At 45.8% G+C, this 14,423-nt stretch overlaps 1 protein-coding gene across 6 annotated transcripts in view; it reads right to left on the bottom strand.

The window, feature by feature from the left end:
- dock10 (dedicator of cytokinesis 10) overlaps nucleotides 1-13,709 on the bottom strand; it is a 90,861-nt gene extending 77,152 nt beyond the window's left edge. For 4 of the 6 annotated variants that reach the window (XM_072668871.1, XM_072668875.1, XM_072668876.1 and 1 more), the window contains exon 1: nucleotides 490-910. Coding sequence is in view for 1 of the 6 variants with exons in the window: in XM_072668877.1 (XP_072524978.1) it covers nucleotides 13,292-13,303 (12 nt within the window). In the remaining 5 variants the exon portion in view is untranslated. Of the gene's footprint in view, nucleotides 1-489; nucleotides 912-13,291 lie in introns of those variants that run through there. The other 2 variants (XM_072668877.1, XM_072668872.1) reach the window with 2 other exon arrangements.
- Between the last annotated feature and the right edge of the window lie 714 nt (nucleotides 13,710-14,423).

The following is a 14,423-nucleotide window of genomic DNA, read 5'->3' as shown; positions in this document are numbered from 1 at the left end:
GGAAGTATGGATGCTGCTAAATTGATGCACCATAAAGGAAGAAATCACTAATTACAGAAATGGGGGAAGAATAATTTAAGAAGGTATAACAGATTAGTCGATTAATCGGATGAGTGTTGATAGGCTAATCGATTATAGAACTGGCTGACATTCAGTTAACTTGCAACACTCCTCAAAAGGTTCAAAGGCGATATGGACTCTGTTGATTTGATGAGTCTAAAGGAAGAATCACCTATTGTTGGGTCAGGAACTGAAGAAAGCATAGCGGATTAGTCGATTAATCGGATGATAATTGATAGGTTAATCAAGCCAAATATTAGTGTTAAGAATTCTGTTGAATTGATGCACCATAAAAAAAGAAATCACTATACAACTATACAAATGGGAGAAGGGTTTAAGATGATATATCGAACTAGAATACTGGAATAATCAAATAATAATCGTACAATTAATCAACTAATAAAAATCGCTAGTTGCAGCCCTACTCACCTGGAGCTCCAGACCCAGCGGCCCAGCCCTCAGGACACACCCCAATGGAGAGCTGCCCAAGGTGGCTTAGGCGTCTGGGATCCAGTCCTTGCCTACACTGTGGCTCCTGGAGCTCCAGCTTTGGAACCTAGCAACTTCTCAACGTCAGAGCTTGATGATCGCTGGAGTCCGGCATGAGGTTGAAATGCCAAAATAAAACGTCAGTCTTGAGTCTTCTGCAGTTCAGGAAGAACCAAATTCCTGAAGACCCCGTCCTTCTCCTGGTTCCTCAGAGCAGCTAGAGCTTCCTTCAAAGCTTAAGTAAAAGCACTAAACCTCCCACAGACACACACACACACGCCTTCTCATCCACACACACACACACACGCTCACGCTCAGCCGCTGCTGGAGTGTATGTAGTTGAGGAGGAGACACTGGCAGCCTTGTCTTGTGCAAATCTGCCTACACTGCAGCTGTGCACAACTGGATTGTCCAATCGCGTCCCACCCTGGCGGTCAGCTGACCAAAGCAGACGGCCAAAACACATGAAACATATACACGCAATTTGCTGCCCCACAAACACCACTTTCCTTTACCTCTCCTCCTGCGTCGGCAGCGCTCTCTATCTGTTTGAGGGACGTGTAAACACTTACAAATGTTTGGAACTGCTCGAGGACGTCGTGTGTCGGCCGGAAAAAATGAGCAACAAAGTCAAGGTCTGCTTGGAGAGGCTCTTAAAGTGTGTGTGTGTGTGTGTGTGTGTGTGAGTTGAACTGCCTCTCTGCCTCTCTGCCTCGCTGCCTTTCAGCCTCGCTGGCTGTAACCCCATCATCTTTACTGCCTGCTTCTTACACTCTCCTTTTCCTTTCCACTGCAAATCCCCCCCCCCCCCTCCACCACTGCTTACTGCAGGACGTCCTTAAAATGTGTAAGACCATCCAAATCTCTCTCCCACATCTAAAAATAGCCCCCCACCACACCCCCCACCCCCGTCCCGCTGACGCAACAAACTTCAGTACATCAGCACAATTCTCTTTGCAGCAGGGACGGGCACGGTTACTTGGGTACTCCTACCCATTCAAGATACACTATACGTCCAAATGTTTGTGGACACCCCTTCTAATGAATGCATACAGATGTGCAAACAGCTGGTCTAGTCCCTGCAGAGAAAGACGTACTGCCAATAGAATATGACTCCATGAAGCAGATCAATATAATTAACCTATTAGCACCATGCTGCCTAGAGGGGTATAAAGCCCCCCAGCATTGAGCTGTGGAGAAGTAGGAGAACTGTGGGGAGTTGAGGATGAGGTGAGGTGGTGATCATCGTCCAACATCCTGACCATCCCGCATCACTTACTCTAGCTCTTAAACCCTTGATTCCAGAAGAAGCAACCAATGAGCAGCCAGTCAACTCTTCTCATCACCAGCTCAGACTCCCCCTCTCACACAAAGCTACCAGAGCTGGTCGGGTGAAGGCCAGCACATGCTTCCTCCAAGACACATGAAGCACATATCTTACTCAACTGCTGCTAAAGCAACGTTAATGGACGGCTGAATGCAACCGGAGGTGAGGTGGGGTCATGCTACCCACCAAGGCCAATTATGCTGTTTTGGACATCCGGCCACAGATGGCTGCGGCATCCCAAAGGATCGAACTCGCATTCTCTCGATAACAGGGCCATAAAATGTGGGGGTCCTGTAGCACTATGCTAACTTTTTACTTTGTCCTTTCTTTCCTTTTTCTTTCATTAACAACTACAGATATACATCTCTAGCCAATCGGGTCGTATAGTTAAGTGTATAGAAACTTTTTTTGATTGCAATCACACTATCCCTGTAAGTACAGGAAGCCAAGCATTTATAGTAGCAACGCAATTCAGCACGAGTGCTCTAATGGATTATGGCGATATCTCTTGTATATGGTGTGCTTATGGAGTGCACTTGACAAATCTCAGGCATCCCAACAAATGATCCAAGAGCACGAACGGAAAGCATGGATACAGTGCTGATCTGCTGATCCACTGCATTGAGGAATTACTCATTTCTGTCAATCACAGATAATGAATCCAATCATACTGCAAGTCCAGCAAATATTGACCTGTGCAAGCTGTACACTCATCGCGACCGTACATTCAATCCACTGAGAAAATGCAGCACATTTGTTTGGACTTGAGGCATAGCCATGAATGTTACAGTGCTAACTTCATTGTTGGTTATTATTGGACTATTATTGTTTTTTATGCTCAAATTAAAAATAGAAATTTAAATATTTAATTTGTTGGGTTTATGTGATGCAGACGTTTCTGTCTTGTTAGTTTCTTTGAGTTTGGCTGGCTTTGAGGATCAGTCTTGGAGAGTTTCAGGACATTTAAAAAGGTAGATGGTCCCAGTTTCTTCATCACTGATGAAAGCACGTTTCCTATGACTGACACTTTAACCTTCTAGAGCTCACAGTAAGGTGCGTGGCCCTGATGTCGAAACCATGCCAGTGCTGGTTATGGGAAGCGTGGCCACTTCCTGTCTCCCCTGTTTTATCAAAAATAACTGGGAAATGCCAGAGGAGGCCCTCACTGAATGGAGGGTGCATGGAGGGTGAATGGAGGGTGTATGGAGGGTGTATGGAGGGTGTATGGAGGGCGTCTGGAGGGTGTATGGAGGGTGTATGGAGGGTGAATGGAGGGTGTATGGAGGGTGTATGGAGGGTGAATGGAGGGTGAAAGGAGGCTGACTGACTCACTCAAGCTACAGGAACACAAAGCAAGGATGCCTTTCAGAAGCTTTTGAAGAAGCGCCTGTCTTCAACACATCTCCTGAAGGTTACTCCTATATCTCCAAAATCACAGTCAATGAGCCTCTTCTAGATGACTGATCCCTCAGGAGTCTTGCTCGCTGGAAAACCTCCGCGAACATGATGAAAGTGATTGGGGGTGCAGCCGATGCGCGTAGGTATCCCGCCGTGCTGACTTTGCTGAATTTGGCTTGAAACTGTGCCAAACACTGGGGTGCCTGACTGTCTGTCCTTTGTGTGATTGATTCAAGCTGTCAGGAGTTCCACAGCGATGTCGGGATCACGCTCATGTCTCACTGACGAAATACAGTGGATCCAAAGTGATGGAGGAGGCCCTGGAATCTGAAGGCCTACGTCGGCGCAGCAGGGAAAAGCGTCTCAAATCCGAGTGAACAGCATGAACAGCACAAACACGCTGAATCGGACATTTTCAGATCCGATTTGGGCCACTTTCATATGTGTTATTGAAATCCGGTTGAATCTGAGACACGGCAATGCATTCCTCATTAATGCACAGCGGATAAGTGACCGTTCAGCTGAATAGCGTGAACGGTCACTGAATAGCGTGAGCCGCCAGTCACTGTACAGCCTCTTTTTAAGCTCGGAGGAAAGCGCCAAGTCTACAGCTCCACCACACTAGCTGAGAGCCGCCTGTACCGGCCAACATCGCTTAAGAGGGATGAGGGGAGAGAGCGCCATCTACCCACCCGGAGCCTAGCCTGACAGACACAATTGCACTGACAGTATCCACTGCGTCTGACAGTATCCAACGAGATCCGTTATCCAATCACAATCCGTCTTTGGGGTGTTTACGCCAATCGGGCTCCACCAATTAAACAAGCTCTCCTCAAACCTCCTCCCGACAATCTGAACGCAATGGAGCTCCTCTAAGCAGCGCAGCAGAGCACTACTCTAAAATATCTGGGTTCACACACTTTAACCAATTTCAAATTCAAGGACTTTCCAGGACTTTTTAAGTACCAAAAAACTACAAATTCCAGGACCAAATATTTTCTTGTAATTTGTTTACGGCGATGTTTAGTCCATGCTTTCCAGCTGAAGGACTGTCCAGGCTAGCTAGTTAACATGGTCATATGAAATACAAGCAGCGACTGGTCATGTGAAAAATGATGTGACTATAAAGTCTGGTTTTATATTATTTATTATTTATATTATTACTATATTTTCTCAATTCTGTTATTTTTTCAATGCTATTCATTACTGGAGTTTAGCATGTTTATTTGCCATGACTTTCCAGGACCCGAATGAGGGGAAGACTTGGGGATACCTCAAAATCCTCTGGATGGAACCCTGGCTGCTGGTTTGACTAAACGATGGTGTGTGTAGAAGCTGAAGCAGAAACTGCTAAAAGGACAAGATCTTCCCCTATTTTCATTCCCATTCAGTGCATGGAGAATAACTGGCCAGACAAAATATTAGCCACACCACTGACCGATCTGGTCCTGGAAGTGTGAAGTGTGGCTTAATCGTTTCTACGGAATGATTGTAAATAAAGCTCAACTACGAGATCTTCGATTTCATTGACAGTAAAGGATGACAAGCATGAAGACCAAAGGTATTTGACGTTTTTGTCTTTTTGGGCAATTATGACCACCAAAGAGAGAGACAATAACATTCCACGACACACACACACACACACCATAATCATCTGTTCAAACCCTCTTTGATGTTTCTCTAGAAGTCAGGGCTTTTTCCTATTTGGGGGAATTTAAATGTCAAACGGTGGAGCCCAAACAACAGCAGGCTCCAGAGCATACCCTGAACGATGGCAGCACGCTCCGCCTGTGCAGAAGAAGAGCTAAATTCCATTATACTGGAGATTACCAGCGTGGGAAAAAAGGGATTTGGAGTGTGGCTAATCCTATTAGCACTGCGGGGCTAAAGCAGAGCCTGGGTTTAATTGCTGCTTTAAGCGTCAGGAGAGGAGAACGTCAGTGTGATACAGGATGTAAGACTGTGGAGGAGAAACAGGCTCGGGGTGAGAGTGGACAAAAGAACATTGCACTTTTAGACATACACACAGACTCTCTGAAGCAGATAAACATCATGATCCTGCTGGGACCATGCAGCCTAATGCCAGGCGTGGACTAGTAGAGGGGTATAAAGCCCCCCAGCATTGAGCTGTGGAGCAGTGGAAGAGCTGTGTTCTCTGGAATGATGGTGGTGGAGCTTCATCCTGTATTTTGTGTGATGTGAGTTGTGGAGTTGGGGATGATGAGGTGAGGTTGTGATCATCGTCCAACATCCTGGCCTCACTAACTGAATTGCTGAATCTAATCAAATCCTCACAGCAATGCTCCTCCAAAATCTAGCAGAAAGCCTTATTGGCTTCTTCTCTGGACAGTAGAGACAGTTAGAAATTGAATACTCTGGATTTCAGAAGAAACAATGAATGAGCAGGTGTCCCAATACTTTTGTCCATATAGTGTATTTTGCCTTTTTTTAGCATGGCTGTTGTGGTTGCTGCTGAAAAGAAGGGTGGACTGAGTGTGTGAAATGTAAAACTGACCACTTAAGGACTTATTTGGTGGGTCATGAATCTACTGTAATAAACCAAAAATCAAAACAATTCATAACTTAATTATTATTTGAGGTATTATTTTTGCAGTGGTTAAAAATTGATTGAATTGAACAACATAAGCAAATCTATTTGGGGTTATTTTGCAGCTTGAGGTACAGTAAGAGCTAATCAGTATCAATAAGCTTCCTTTACTTGTTAGCTACATTGACCTCAAGGCTCCAGCGCCAAACTATAGCAAAGAAGCAAATTTGAGGAAGCAGACATGTCCGAGCTGATCAGCATTAAGAGAAGAGGGACAGCTGTCCGTGCTGCGATGAGCTCGGCTGTTGCTCTACTTGCGGCTGCTCTGCCCTTGACGTAGGAACATGAGCTCAGAGGGTTCTGGGGCTTCTGCAACATGTCAAGCATGTTTCTCCTCCATCTCTCTGAAAAAGAGCAGAGGCTGCCTTGCAGTCTAACCATGAATAAATAAAAGCTCTACGTGAGTGTGTCTGAGAAAAGCATCTGTCTGGCAAGCAAGGATGGGCATTTAAACTACAGCTGGCCAACATGCTACACTTAGGTGGCAATGAAGCATTAATAGTGCATGCCAGTGATAGCGCAAATGAACTGAAATAGGCCGTGCTGTGAGGCTGGACTCTTATGCAAGCTTCACATTCCACCTTAAATACACTGTATGTCCAAATGTTTGTGGACATCCTTTCCAATAAATTAATTCAGATACTTTAAGTTGCACCCATTGCTAACACAGGTGTGCAAATGTGAACACACGACTGCCAATAGAATAGGACTCTCCAGAGCAGATAAACATCATGGACCTATTGGCGCCATGCCTCCAGCTGAACCAGCTGTAATGTAATTCAACAGCAACATAAGGAACGAGGACATGAATATTCAAATGATTCAGTCCTGTAGTTTGGTTTGAATGTAGTGTATTTTCTATAGATGAATAACTGTTCTACAGCGCTCTTACTGATGAAACAGTAGTTGCTGCTGCTGCTCGAACATTTAAGCCTCATCCTCGTACTTGATTCCAGGAAACCCAGCCCAGTTAATTAACAAGCTCTTCCTCAGCTGAAGTGTGTTAGAGCAGGAAAACCACTCAAATGTGCAGCTCAGTGGTACTCCAGGCCCCGGGCTTGTAACCACTTGGCTGGTGATGGATAGCTCATAGAAACATGGGCTGTCAAGATGAACCCTTTAGCCTAAAGGCCTGGATGTGCGCTCCTTAAGCCCTCAAGCAACAAAAATGACAAATTAGTCGTATAGTAGATACTGAATAATTCATAGTGGATATGGAATCATTCTTAGTAGATAATGAATAGTTCATAGTGGATGCAAAATAATTTTTAGTGGATATTGAATAATACATAGTGGACATTGAATAATTCATAGTGAATGTAGAATACTTCATAGTAGATACTAAATAAGTCATTGTGGATATTAAATAATTCATAGTGAATGTAGAATAATTCATAGTAAATACTGAATAATTAATAGTGGATGCTAAAAAATTAATAGTGGATGCAAAGTAATTCATATTGGATGGTGAATAATTCATAGTAGACACTGACTAATCTATAGCAGACACTGAATAATTATTAGTTAGTTGCAGAATAATTCATAGTGGTTAATGTATAAAAGGTCATCAATTTCAAAATAAATAAATAAAAGGTTTTAAGGGGTTAATTGATTCGATCTGATTAATCCCAACACAGAAAAAACACAGAACACATCAGACACAGATAAATATATCCATAATATCAGAATATTCATATCCAAGTCTCTGTCCCGACTATTTTATTTTTTTTATTAACCGAATGTTTCCAACATCAGAGTAATCAGTAATCAGCAGTCGCTCCATCAGTACTACAGGCTTTACCGCCGGCTCTAATAAATCTAAATCACCAGGTGATGCAGATCTATCAGTCAGCCCACTCCTATTTCACATCCCTTTCTTCTCTTGTCTGAAATGACTCTCTATCAGACTCTTACGCTTGACATTTGGAGCTGTCTGTCTGTCAGTACCTGTCTATCTGCCCTCTAAAGCTGTTATATGGATGGAGAGAGAGAGTGTTCTCCATGGAAACGCCGCCCGTCTCGCGCCGCTGCATTGTGCTCGGCTGCAGCTCCTGAGACTTGTAGCCGCATACTGTAGATGACCTTTCTTTGAGTGGCACTGCCATGGCAACCATGGCCCAATTACTGAGCACTATACTAATTAGCAAGGCAGCTTGTGCCTGCATGGAGGGAGAGAGAGAGAGAGAGAGAGAGAGAGAGAGAGAGAGAGAGCGAGAGAGAGAGAGAGAGAGAGAGAGTGAGTGAGAGAGAGAGAGAGAGAGAGAGAGAGAGAACGAAAGAGAGAGAGAGAGAGAGAGAGAACGAGAGAGAGAGAGAGAGAGAGAGAGAGAGAGAGAGAGAGAGAGAGAGAGAGGAAAAACTGGAGTGCGGTTTGTCGTGAAAGCACACTCGTGGGGTAGTGGAGTGTGTGAGGGCGCACAGGCTCAAGCACACACAGCAAATAATTACGCATGTCAATTATGCACGGTTTAATAAAGCCAACCATTTAATCCTGGTGTTTATTTCATTTTAAAACACAGCAGCTCCTGCAAAAAAATGGCAATATATTTGTCACCTGGCTCAGACAGAACTGTACGCACAGCTGCTTAATGCATATCATAATCTGCTTATGAATCATGCAGATGTATCATATACAGACTGCAGATAGCCTGCAGTACACTGGGAGCACGGTGTATGTACACTACAGTCGGAATGTCTTTAAATATCATGATATAAAATTTTAGTACTTATTTTTTAACTAGAATTTTACTTCGTAAAAAATGTTGTCCCTATCTGACTGTAGCCTCCCAAAATGTTGTATCTATCTGACTGTAGCCTCCCATAATGTTGTCCCCTATCTGACTGTAGCCTCCCAAAATGTTGTCCCTATCTGACTGTCGCCCCCCCAAAATGTTGTCCCTATCTGATTGTAGCCTTCCAAAATTGTGTCCCTCTCTGACTGTAGCCTTCCAAAATGTTGTCCCTATCTGACTGTAGCCTCCCAAAATGTTGTCCCTATCTGACTGTAGACTCCCCAAAATGTGTCCCTATCTGACTGTAGACTCCCCAAAATTTTGTTCCTATCTGACTGTAGCCTCCCAAAATGTTGTCCCCTATCTGACTGTAGCCTCCCAAAATGTTGTCCCTATCTGACTGTCGCCCCCCCAAAATGTTGTCCCTATCTGATTGTAGCCTTCCAAAATTGTGTCCCTCTCTGACTGTAGCCTTCCAAAATGTTGTCCCTATCTGACTGTAGACTCCCCAAAATTTTGTTCCTATCTGACTGTAGCCTTCTCACTACTTGGTGCGAGCTTCTGCCTCCACCCAGAGCCTAACATTATAGCAGGTGTGTGTGTGTGTGTGTGTGTGTGTGTGTGGAGGGGGGGGGGGGGGTAAATGCCAAGAGCCTGGATAGCTGACTGCATGAAACCCGATCTTTCTCATACATTAACCCAATAACGCTGGATTCTCTCTCTCTCTCTTTCTCTCTCTCTCTCTCTCTCTCTCTCTCTCTCTCTCTCCAACTGGCCTCTCCGTTCCTGATGGACAGTGAGTGTAACTGAGTTATTATTGAGCTGAGAACACTGAAGCAAGCAAGCTGCGGCTTGTCTCGTCTGCCGTTTCCCACTATCAGTCAGCTCGTCTCCTCTTTCTCACACTGCTGTATTTGTATGTGCGTGAGGCCGAGAAGGTCCCATAGAATGCGCTTGTTCTCCCTCGGACCACCGTGGGTAGGTACTCACCACCGCTGGCCGGGAGCCTCCTGCAAGCCTTGGCGTTTCTAAACTGCCCCGATTCAGAATTTCTATGTCCACTACCTCGGAGCACTTTCAGTAGGTTCTGACCACTGCGCAGTGGGAAGACCCCACAAGGCCTGCCTGATGTTTTGAAGGTGTTTTCTAAACCCAGTCGTCTAGAACATCACAGTTTGGTTCTAGCATAGATGAAGCTAACAGCTGGTGACATCACACAGGGTGAGGTGGTCTTATGTCCAGTCCGGCATTGTCTGGTGACACCGACCCGACACCATCCACACTGATATCCCAACACGTCCTACAAGCTACGATTCGTTGCACAACCACAGTTTGTCCTTTGATATCCGATCCAGCAATTTCTGCTGGTGTTACCCTGACACTGAATGTCTGATCTCTACCGCTTCTCTACCGTCATTCAGCTCACAGTGCTGAGAAGAGATTATCTCAGGCGTTTTATTGAGACAGGATTCCATCCAACCAGGATTTAGCTAACATTTCACAGCTGCGGTGGCTGGCTATGACCACAGCTCCTCTACAACCCAACCCCTCCTCCCAATACCAACACACCAGACTCTAAACACGGCCGGGAACAGAGACGAGGCCTGGCCTGGTGAAAGAAGGAGCCGAGCTTGATCATGAGTAGAAATCTGATCTTCTCAATACCTGCTTATGCTGACAGTTCTCTATCTGTGCACGTTCTAGTACATCTGCGAGAACACGCTCGTGCAGCCGCTGCCAGAGCGTTCATCAGAGCTTTCACAGAGTGACTCATGCAGGATCGGCTCAACGGAGCAGGGCTTAGAGGAAGGGGAAAACTTTGGGCTGTTGCTATGGAGACGGCTACAGGGTGCCATCCGTCAACTGAAAAGCCGGGCCCCGAGTCGCCACCTGGCCTTTGCCTTTGAGTCGGACGGAACAACGAGGGCAAGACGGGGTCACACACACACACACCCGACTGCGTGAGGCCTGCAGCTGGGGAAGGCAGCGTCTGAGGGGAAATACTGAACGCTCTGCAGGAATGATACAAGCTGTAGCTGTGTGGCTGGCCCGGTATGGAGGCCATGCTCTTTTGGTACTTCACTGCACTTCCAGACGCTTTTTTTAATGCATTCTAAGGTATACTAAACGGACAAAAGTATCGGGACACCTGGTCATTTATAGAGTCTATCCTGCTTCTGTTGGAGTAACTGTCTCTACTGTCCAGGAGGAGGAGCATTGCTGTGTTTGTGAGGTCAGGATGTTGGATGATGATCACCACCTCACCTCATCATGGTGGAGCTAATATTGGATGGAGCTCCACCATCATTCCAGAGAACACCATCATTCCACTGCTCCACAGCTCAGTGCTACTCTACTGGCAGTACTTCTTTCTCTGCAGGGACTAGACAAGCTGTGTGTGTGCATTTGCACATCTGTGTCAGCAATGGGTGCAGCTTAAAGTAGCTGAATGAAATTTATTAGAAGGGGTGTCCACAAATATCTGCACATTTAACCTTTTAAACGAATGTTTTTGGATATAAAGTATTAACACAAATCAAAGCCACACCTTAGCAATCACCATAGCAACCACTTAGCAACCATTTAGCAATACCATATCAATCAAGTCAGATACCACATTTTGCATTTCACCTTTTAGCCAAATGTTTTTGGACTAGAAAGAAATATTATCACAAAACATAGCCACACCATAGCAACGACCTAGCAACCACTTAGCAACACCATATCAATCAATTCAGACACCATAGCAATCTGCTGGGAAACCATAACAACATCTTAGGAACACCACAAATACCACTGGCAGAACATCTGTGTCCGCAGCAATGGGTGCAACTTAAAGTAGCTGAATGCATTCATTAGAAGGGGTGTCCACAAATATTTGGACATTAAGTGTCTGCACAACGATACTAACCTGTATGACCTGTATACACACACCTAGATCTGCAATTCTGCATTTCACCATAGCAACACCATGTCAATCAGTTCAGACACCATAGCAATCACTTAGCAACACCATAGCAACCCACCGTTAAATCACTGGCAATACTTCTCTACAGGGACCAGATGAGCAGTGTCAGCCGTGGGTGCAACTTAGCTGAAGTAGCTGAATGCATTCATTAGGAGGGGTGTCCACAAATATTTGGACGTACAGTGCAGCGTAGATACACCAACACAAAACTGTATGACATGCACATGCCTATACCTGCTGGGGTGAACAAGGTTACAGCAGTAAAGCAGGTTGAATGTGGTTTGTGTGTCTGTGTGTTTGCGGGCCTGTGTTGGGCCTGTGTGTGAGAGTGTGTATGTGTGATAAACGAGGCTTTTTTTTCTATGCAAAACCTCAACCAGCAGGATATGGCACACCTAGCCAGGCTTCTGAGAAACAGTGTTAAAGAAGCCGAACTGAAATCGAGGCCTGCAGCAAATAACAAACTGTGTCTGGGACAACGTTACTGCACTCAGAAATATCAGATATCAGCTCTGAAACTGAGAGTCTGGTCTGGGCAGCCACCAGCCCCTTAAAACAAGCGGGCAGCGTGCACGCACAGGTATGTCATATTTGACCGTGACCTTCTCGAACGCAGCTATTACACTGCCTTTATGGATTCATATGAGATTTCTCACACTAAAACAAGTTTACAGCCACGTTCAAGGCTGAATGGAGGGAGGCCTGGAGTTAATAAACCAGCATTTCGAGACCCGTCCAACTTTCCAACATCATTTACGCACTAGCCTGGTCTCTGGACATCCCTGTTTTCCTGAAGGCACCCTCCAAACAAAGCCGACTGCCACAATACATGCTAGCAACAACACAGGCAAGCACTTCTAACACACACAAGAGGGGAACTACCCATCCAGCAGCCTCCGCAGTTCTGAAATAAGGATATCAGTGCCTGAGTGTCCTGAGTGACTTGTGAGGGGGTTGTTGTGGAGCACTGCAGGGGTTGGAGACATGTTCACCTCCAGTCTACTGCTCCTCTGCCATCTAGTGCTGGTCTCCTCACACAGCAAGCATCAGCACTGGCTGCTCTACAGTTCCTTGAGTGTTTTAGCTGATAGCTCATCAAAGCCATGTGTTTCTGCATGATCTGTAGGGCTGTGTGATGGTCAGAACCTGCCGATACGATATACGTAAATCATATGTATCACAATACAGGGGTAACGATTCAATATAGTGGGAATGTTTTTAAACCCGATCACCACCCCACCTCATCCTCAACTTCCCAAAAGTACTGGATGGAGCTCCTCCACCATCATTCCAGAGAACACAGTTCTTCCACTGCTCCACAGCCTCTCAGTGCTGGGGGGCTTTACACCCCTCTACTAGATTACGCCTGGCATTAGGCAGCATGGTGCCAATAGGTTCATGATGTTGATCTGCTTCAGAGAGTCCTATTCTATTGGCAGTACTTCTTCTCTGCAGGCACTAGACAAGCTGTGTGTGTGCATTTGCACATCTGTGTCAGCAATGGGTGCAACTTAAAGTAGCTGAATACATTCATTAGAAGAGGTGTCCACATACATTTGGACATATAATAATAAGAATTATCGTGACAGGCTCACAGACTCACACAAGACACTGTGTGTAAAAAGAAGAATGTGTGTGTGAGTGTGTGTGTGTGTGTGTGAGTGTGAGTGTATTTAGCTCCGCAGGCAGCCTGTAGATGGCAGCCTCACCTTTAGATGCATCCAGTTCGGAGGCGGCTTCTGCAAATGCTTTGTTTATGGAAGGAAGTTATTAAAGTGTCCTTGGTGAGGAATTAAAAGCCCCGGGACCTTTAGAGAGAGAGAGGTGGGGGGGCAAAATGGAGGATGTCAAGAGTTTCCTTTACTCTCTCGTCCATCTCTCTTTGTCTCGCTCCAGATCTGCTGAACAGAGGAGAGCAGAACCTCTGCTCGCCCGGTTCCGCACTACCCGAGACGAAGGGGGGAAAAATCCTCCTGAAAGAAAGATGGGCAGAGAAGACGAGGGCGGAAGCGAGGAGGGAAGGAGCAGAAGTTCCACTGCACTATTCATCACGCAGACTCTGACACATGTTGCCACGGCAGCCACAGAAGATGAAAGCGGCTTCAAGCGATGGGCTCTCCAACAGAAACACGTCGTCCTGCTGATTACATAAGCCCCCCTTCTAAATCTTAGCAGGGGTCCCCGCTTCTCTCACGAGCTTCTGACGAGGAGAGAGAGAGCGCGAGAGAGCGAGAGAGAGAGGGGGAGGGAGGAGGATGACAGAAAAAAAAAGAGAAAAAGGGGCAAACACACAAACACCATTCATCGGCCCACGTGCCAGCAAGCTTGCGTGCCCGACCCCAGAATCACATGCCATTCAGATCTCATGCCAGTTATGACAACACCATGGCAAAGCACGGCACGCTGGACTCTCCAGTGCCTCACTGAGAGTCCACTACAGTCCACCACACAATATTACATGAGCCATAATACGAGATTTGTAATGGAGCTATTGCTACATGATATGGACAAAAGTATTGGGACACCTGCTCAGTCATTCACAAAAGTGTTTCTCCTGCTTCTGCTGGTGAAGAAAACTTTCTACTAGATTTTGGAGGAGGAGTATTGCTGTGAGGATTTGATTGCATTCAGCGACAAGAGCTTGTGAGGTCAGGATGATAGATGATGATCACCACCCCACCTCATCCCCTCAAAAGTACTGGATGGAGCTCCTCCACCATCATTCCAGAGAACACAGTTCTTCCACTGCTCCACAGCTCAATGCTGGGGGGCTTTATACCCCTCTACTAGCCCACGCCTGGCATTAGGCAGCATGTTTATGCCATCATTTAGGAGGGGTGT

Source organism: Salminus brasiliensis, chromosome 23, assembly GCF_030463535.1.
Source record: "Salminus brasiliensis chromosome 23, fSalBra1.hap2, whole genome shotgun sequence".
Classification (NCBI taxonomy): Eukaryota; Metazoa; Chordata; class Actinopteri; order Characiformes; family Bryconidae; genus Salminus; species Salminus brasiliensis.
This window is presented reverse-complemented; position numbering and strand designations above follow the sequence as displayed.